General features: G+C 36.5%; 1 protein-coding gene across 1 annotated transcript; it reads right to left on the bottom strand.

The window, feature by feature from the left end:
* Nucleotides 1–3,373: 3,373 nt before the first annotated feature.
* Nucleotides 3,374–4,735, bottom strand: LOC145957368 (uncharacterized). The gene is made up of 2 exons (XM_083073611.1): nucleotides 4,194–4,735; nucleotides 3,374–3,434 (listed from the first exon to the last, which is right to left on the bottom strand). The coding sequence occupies exons 1-2, from the start codon at nucleotides 4,733–4,735 to the stop codon at nucleotides 3,374–3,376; spliced, it is 603 nt and encodes a 200-aa protein (XP_082929737.1).
* Between the last annotated feature and the right edge of the window lie 3,251 nt (nucleotides 4,736–7,986).

Raw genomic sequence — 7,986 nt, 5'->3', positions numbered from 1 at the left:
TCGTTCCCAAATTGGAAAGGGTCGTTCCAAACTACTAAAACGAGGGTGATTTAGTATCTCAGAACAGGTCGTTCCCGAAATGGAACGAGCTGTTCCAAAATACTAAAATTACCTACAAATCTTAGTTGAGAACGAGGCGTTCCCAAATTGGAACGGTGCGTTCCAAATTACCAAAAAGGCTTGTAACCCTAGTTGGGAACGGGCCGTTCTGGTTTAAGAATGAGCCATTCCAAATATATGGCCATTATGGGTTAAAATGTAACCCCAGAACGAGCCGTTCTGGTTTGAGAACGGCCCGTTCTAGATGTGAAATTTTACACATGACGAAGAGTCCAGAACGGGTTGTTCTGGATTTGAAACGTGTCGTTTCAGCCACTCCTGATGTCTATAAATAAAGCGCTCTGGCACTCCCAAAAAGCAAACTTTTCAGTTCTGACTTCTTTTCTTCTACATTCTCTTATTTTCTTCTACACTATCTGAAGACCGAAGGGAACCTAGAGGAAGAGACCAACCAGATCCTGCTCTAGTTTCAGCTACCGTTTATCAAGGTATGAGGGAAAAGGGGATTATTTGTATGCAAAGTTACATGAGGGAATTGGGTAGAAGAGGAAGCTCGTAGGATTATGAGTAATTTTATAATTATTTCTATTTGGAGAATTATTGGTATTATGAGATTCTGTATGTGTTTAGGATTATGAATATATGATTAATTTGTAAAAATAATGCTTTAGGAGAGAGAATGACATCGTAGAAAAGCGCTTGTGAGTTAAATTTTGGAAAAATTGGGGTTTTACTATTCGAGTTAAGATTTAGTAAATTGGTGATTCAATGGAGTATTATATTAATTTATATATATTATTATTATATTATATGGTAAAAATTGATAATCTAGATGAGGATTCATGGTTAATTGCTTGAGGAGTATGTGAACCACAATTTTGTATGGATTTTGTGTATGTGTTGTGGAATTGAGTTATGGAATGTGTATGTGTATGTGAATGTGTATGTGAATGTGAATGTGAATGTGAGTGTGAATGTGAATGTGAAGGTGATTGTGATTGTGGTTCCTCACACTATGACTAGGGGTGGCACGACCTTGGGAAAGAGATGCTACAAGCGTGACCTTGGCATAGTATGAGATGGGTGATTCCTCATGCTTATGTCGGGGGTGGCACGACCTTGGGCAAAAGATGCTACAGACGTGACATTGGCATAGTGTAGGATGTGTGATTTATCATGCTTATATCGAGGGTGGCACGACCTTGGACAAGAGATGCTACAGGCGTGACCTTGGCATAGGGTGGGATGTGTGAGACAATTAATACTTATGTCGGGGGTGGCACGACCTTGGGCAAGAGATGCTACAGACATGACCTTGGTGTCGTAACCAGGATCACGACGGGATGACGCTAACATTTATTTTTCAATGGAGCCGCCACCAATATGTTATTTTAAGGGAAAAACATTGGAAAACCCTTTAATGGATAATGTTTAAATCAAAGTTGGGTTCGGGAGTCAATTACGTGTAGGAAAGGTATTAGCACCCTACAATGCCTGTAAAACAGTACCTTTAATTAAGAGCGCAAAATTATATAAATTTATAAACATTAAATTTACTCCTCAGAAATGTATGTGAGATGCTTCTTTTTTATTTTATATTAGAAAATTAAAGTGATTTGGGCTAGCAAATGGCTAATCAATAAACCCTTCCAATAACATGAAAGATAGAATTGCTATTCAATCAATGTTATTGATTTTTATTTGTTGATACTAAATTATGCTTAGGACAATGAATAATTGTTATATTAACTTTTATGATTTACATGGTATGTAGAAATGCTACTCAATTAATATCATTAACCATAAAATAAGTGCACAAGAAGGAAAATTATGTTTATATTTTTATCTAAGGAAGTAGATTTTGCATAAGGATTCAAGTTAGTAAATGGCTAATCAATAAATCCCTCCAATAACGTTAAAAATAGAAGTACTATTTAATTAACGTTATTGGTTGCAACATCTTTATTCTTTAAAAAGAAATTTTGTATAGGAGAGTTTAAGCTAGAAAATGACTAGTTATTAAACCCCCATGACCTAATAATGATAAAGATAAAAAATGTTATTCAATTAACATTATTATTGGTCGTATATTAAATATTTTTATAAATAATAATCTTAAAGGCAACAAATCATATTCACTATGTACAAACAATAAACAAAAATAAATAAATAAATAAATAAATAAACAAATAATAATAATAATAATAAATAAATAAATAAAGAAAAGAAAAAAAAAACTTAAGAAAAGAAGCGATACCAAATGAGTTGAATCTTCGAATATGATGATCAAGAAGGTGCTTTTTGGCTACCTTTCACACTACAGAGGTGTCTCACAGATCTTAAGAAATACAAAAGAGATGGAGGAGAGAGAGAAAAAAAAAATTCGAGCTCTTAAGAGTATTGGACGAAATTTTCCAGCCCTGAAAACTGTGCCCCAGACGTCTATTTATAGACGTCAAACCTGACCAGAACGACCCGTTCCAAAATCAGAACGACCCGTTCTGAAAATGGACTTTATGTGTTAAATGTGAATTTGGAATGGCCCGTTCTAAACGTGCAACGACCCGTTCTGAAATTCGGAACGACCCGTTCCAGATAAGGAAGTTTAGGCCTTTTAACTGACTTGGAATGGCCCGTTCCCATCTTGGAACGGCCCGTTCCCAATTAGGGTTGCTGTGCTTTTTTATAACTAGGAACGGCCCGTTCCGAATTTGGAACGGCCCATTCTGGGCTACCTAACGTTTTTTTTTTTTGCTTCAAACTTTCTTGTTGTCACCTCCATACTTTGAGAGCTCCTCCTCTTCATAGTAAATGTCCATTTCATTAATTTTGTGAGTCCGGATAAAATTAATTATTCACAGTTGCTCCTCTTTATTTATTTCTTATTAAATAATCTAAATAAGGTAATTTAGATCATTTGCGATAAGAAAATAAATAAAGATGTGAATTAATTTTATCCAGCTACCCAAGTCATAGCTCTTATTGTTGATGAAGTAAGTTCTTGAAAGATTCAATGTTTTTGCTTGAATAGTCCAATGCTAGAATGTTGTGTTGAGATCATCAAGTGTTTTTGGATTAATTGAATGTTAATGTTGAATGCTTGTGCTGGAGGGGTTGAATGCTTGTGCTTGATCAACCGAATGCCAATGCTAAAGTGGTTGAATGCTTGTGCTTGATCAACCAAATGCCAATGTTTGATGTGGTTGAATGCTTGTGCTTGATCAACCGAATGTCAATGTTTGATGGAGTGGTCAAATGCTTGTGCTAGATCGACCGAATGCTTATGCTGAAGTGGTTGAATGCTTGTGCTTGATCAACCGAATGCCAATGCTGAAGTGGTTGAATGCTTGTGCTTGATCAACCGAATGTCAATGCTGATTCAAAACTCATAAAAATAATTTGTAATGCCTTGAATTTTTTAACATGTAACATGCATTTCATTTCAATATATTATCATAAAATGCAAGGAGAATTGGCAACAAGGGAATAGGATAATCTTATTCAAGAAAGAAAATTTGTTTACAAAGGAAGTCATTGTATGACAAGAATGACAAATATATACAACGGTAGCAATGGGAGGTATTTATCATGTGAGTGATACTTTCCAAATGAACAATGCTAGTACTGCAGTTCAATAATCTTGATTGCTCGCCAATAAACTTTAGACAATAATTCAATGCATTTTGCCCCAGTTTTCAGCTCTGCATGGCTTGCCCCAATTGATACCTCAAAAATTGGCATGATACTTATCTACTAGATGCTTTTTCAGGTTTTCAACCTAGCATGTCGCTCTGACTTTGCTTAGATAGCCTTTTCGGGTTTTCAATCTAACTAGCTCTTTTTTTTGTGTATTTTTTTTTACCTAATTTTTGCCTAGATTGCTTTTTTGAGTTTTCAACCTAGTGGGCTGCTCTAACTTTTGCCTAGATCGCCCTTTCGGGTTTTCAATCTAGCGAGCCTCCTTTTTTTTTATTGTTGACCCTAATTTTTGCCTAGGTTGCTCTTTCAAGTTTTCAATCTAGCGGGTCGCTCTAACTTTTTCCTAGATTGCCCTTTCGGGTTTTCAATCTAGCGAACATTTTTTTATATACCCTTTTTTTTTGTATAATTGGCCATGACAAATTGCATTCAACCTTTTCTCCTCAATGAGATTTAGTTGATCCAAATGGGTTTGGACCCATTCTGCTTCTTCTAATTTGGCTTCCGTCAATACTCTTAAAGATGGAATTTCAACCTCGATTGGAAGGACTACTTCCATTCCATAAACTAAGGAAAATGGGGTTGCCCCAGTTGATGATCCTCTTGATATTCTTGTTTGTTGCTCATGTAAAGAAAATGGAAGCATCTCATCCCAATCTTTGTATGTCACCACCATTTTCTGAATGATCTTCTTGATGTTCTTGTTTACTGCTTCAACTGCCTCGTTCATCTTTGGGCGGTATGGGGAAGAGTTATGGTACTGAATTTTGAAGTCAACACATAATTCTGTCATCATCTTGTTGTTCAAGTTGGTTCTATTATCAGTGATGATTCTGCTTGGCATACTATAACGACAAATAAATTCCCTTTTAATGAACTTTGCAACCACATTTCGAGTCACATAGGGATATGAAGCGGCTTTAACCAACCCATTTGGTGAAATAGTCAATAGCAACCAAAATGAAGCGATGTCCATTTGATGCTTTCGGCTCAATAGGGCTAATAACATCCATTCCCCACATTGAAAATGGCCAAGGTGGTGACAAAACATTAAGAAAAGTTAGCAAAGCATTGATGTTATCAGCATACATCTAGTATTTAAAGCAATCATTTTCCATTTCCTCACAAGTCTGATTAACTGCACAATCAAAATTATTTGGTGCAACACTAGCATTGTCACTTTCAAGCACATTTTTCTGCATTCTTTAAAGTTAGGAAAAGATTGATAAAGAGATTAAGGAAAAAGAAAGAGGCAAGAGATGAGAGAAGAATGAATGCATTTTATTTAATATTAAAAGGAAATACATGAGCCCTTATTCAAATAAATAAATCTTAAAGCCTTGGGCAGAGCAATAAGATTGACATTATAAGAAAATTTCTTAAAAATTGAATTAAAGACCACAAGCAGCTTGACAATCTCCCAATTATTAAGTTTCACATTCAATGGACAAGCGTGAACCAGACTAGCATGTTCATTCTCGCAAGAGTCTTGCTCAACAATAGCTATTGAGTTTGGAAACTCAAACCCGTCACACCAAAAGCTTTCTCACAGATCACTGAGAGGGACCCCATCTACTCTCCTCAATAGAATTAACTGTCGGCCCTCCATGACCTGGTAGAGGGTTATTCCCAATGTTAGGATTGTCCTCTTTAAAGTTTAACCACCCAGCCTTAGTCAAACTTTGTACCTTAGTTTTTAGTGCCCTGCAATTTTCAATGGAGTGGCTAATAGCTCCTGCATGATAATCACATTTGGCATTAATGCGTATCCCCTAGGATATGGTGGTTCTATGGGCTTCATCGGGCAACGTACTACTAGTGAATTTTGTAGTAGGAGAGGAAACAACTCAGTATAGGACATAGGGATAGGGTCAAACTCAATTGGTTTCCGATCTTGGGTATTTGGTGACCTCACATGGTTAGAATTTTGGTTCCATGGCTGGGTAGATTGAGGTGGTTGTGCGGTAGGTATTGTGGGTGAAGCTTGCAGAGTTTGATGGATAGGTTGCTGAGGATGTGGTGAGACGGCAGTGATATTTGGGTAGACCATGTGAGGGGTATAGAAATAAGGAGGTTGGTTGTTAGGTGACCTAGGGGAGTTGAATGTCACTGCATTTGTATCTCCTTCTTTTTTCTTTCCTGCACCATTTGAAAATTTTCTTGAACCAGCTATTTCAATAGAGTTAACCGCAATCTTCTCACTCCTCATGCCATTCTCAATCCTTTCCCCGATGATAACTATATCAGAGAAATTTGATAAAATATTCCCAATCATTTTATCATAGAACGGTGCTTGTAAAGTATCAATGAACAGGGCTACCGCTTCTCTATCAGACAAAGGAGGTTCCACTTGTGCTGCCACTTCTCTCCATCTCTGAGCATATTCCTTAAACGTTTCACCATCTTTTTTAGACATGTTACATAGTTCAAACCTATCTGGAACCATGTCAAGATTATACTTATATTATTTAAGGAAAGCATCAGCTAAATCCTTCCAGGAGCGGATATAGGCCCGTTCAAGATGCATATACCAATTCAAAGTTGCCCTAGTTAACGAATCTTGAAAACAATGAATAAGCAACTTATCATTACGAGCATATGCTACCATCTTTCTGCAATACATGGTTATGTGATTCTTTGGACAACTTGTTCCTTTATATTTGTCAAATTCAGGCACTTTGAATTTTGGGGGAAACTCTATATCTGGAACCAAACAAAGATCGACAGCTTCACCGATATCATAACTACCTCCTTCCACAACCTTTAGCCTCTCTTCTAGCATTTGCAACTTCTCACTAGACCGAACATGCTCAATTTCAGAGGTTGGTTGATATCCCCTAGAAGTTTGGTGAGGATTCCCTTGGTTGATAAAATTAGAATTTTGGGGTTGGTAGGGAACTTGATGTTTATAAGAGGTGACATTCATGGGTGAAACCTCAGGTTAGGTAAGTTGTATTTGTCTAGGCAACTGGTTCACCAATAGTTGGTGTTTATCTGGGGGTCCATGATTGTTGGAGGTGTGTAGTTGGGCGGAAGGCCATATGGTGGCCATTGGACCTCTAGAGGGTCAACATGTTGGCTGGGATTGTTAAGGTGTAAAGTTAATGGTTGTGCTGGGGCTGAGGTAAAGCCAGGTAGATACGCAGGAGAGGTTGACGATTCTCCTCTAGCTACTGGAGGGGTCCCTTCTACATTTTTCACTTGTATAGACCGCAACATCTCTAGAATTTGAGCCATTTGTTCCTTCAATTGATTGATATCATTTCTCATTTCTTCGTTGCGTTCCTCCATCTCATCTATGATCTTGGCCTGAGAGCGTGTTCTATAATGATACCGAGGAAACACTTTGCTTTTTTTTTTTTCCGCTTTATTACTTTCTGAATACAAAGTGAATTTTTATAAGTATAAAAGAAAAGGAAGAAGAAACAAATTTTGGAAAAAAAAATTGATTTTGTATTCAAATTGAAGAGCGACTCCCCACATCTCAACGCTAGAGGTAAAAACCCCTTACGTCATACAATGGTTGACACTTATTTCAAGGGAGCATTCACTCCTCAATGGATAAGGTCATCTTACTAGCAATGTAAGAGTACAAACCACATTTTCAAACAAGGATCAATCGTCTCAAGATCAAAATGTGATTAACAATCACTCAAGGGAGAATTGTCTCCTCAATAAATGATGTTTAAAACAAGTTATATATAAAGTCAAATGTGCTATTATTTTGGCAGATCTTACCTACCCTTTGGAGATCATTTTTTAGCACATTTATCCTGATACTCTTGCTTAACCCTGATGCATTGCTAGTATGATTTTGAATCTCCTCCATATTGAATACTATCGATTGTTTTAAAGTATTAATGAAACAAAGACTTAGTTAAATGAAAAAAAATGCAACCTAATATGCCCCTAATATGCATGTATGCATGACCTTCCATCATTTTTATCTTTTATTTGTTAAAAAATAAATAAATAAATAAATTATTTTAGGCAAGAAAAGCAACCTAACAAATGATATTGGATATAAATGTTTGATGCATGAATGTATTAACATGTTTTTTTTGTTAGTATGAATATATATAAGAAGAGGGATAGAGAGTAGTACAATGTGACTTATTACGGTAAACCTAGGGTAGGAAATTTCTAAGGTTAACACCCTACTTTGGAAGGTCATTAAGTCCACCTATTAGTGCAAGATTTAGTGGTCCCCAGGTTGCCCTTATCATA

Source organism: Cajanus cajan, chromosome 4 (genome assembly GCF_000230855.2).
Source record: "Cajanus cajan strain Asha chromosome 4, NIPB_CcT2T_4, whole genome shotgun sequence".
Classification (NCBI taxonomy): domain Eukaryota; kingdom Viridiplantae; phylum Streptophyta; class Magnoliopsida; order Fabales; family Fabaceae; genus Cajanus; species Cajanus cajan.
This window is presented reverse-complemented; position numbering and strand designations above follow the sequence as displayed.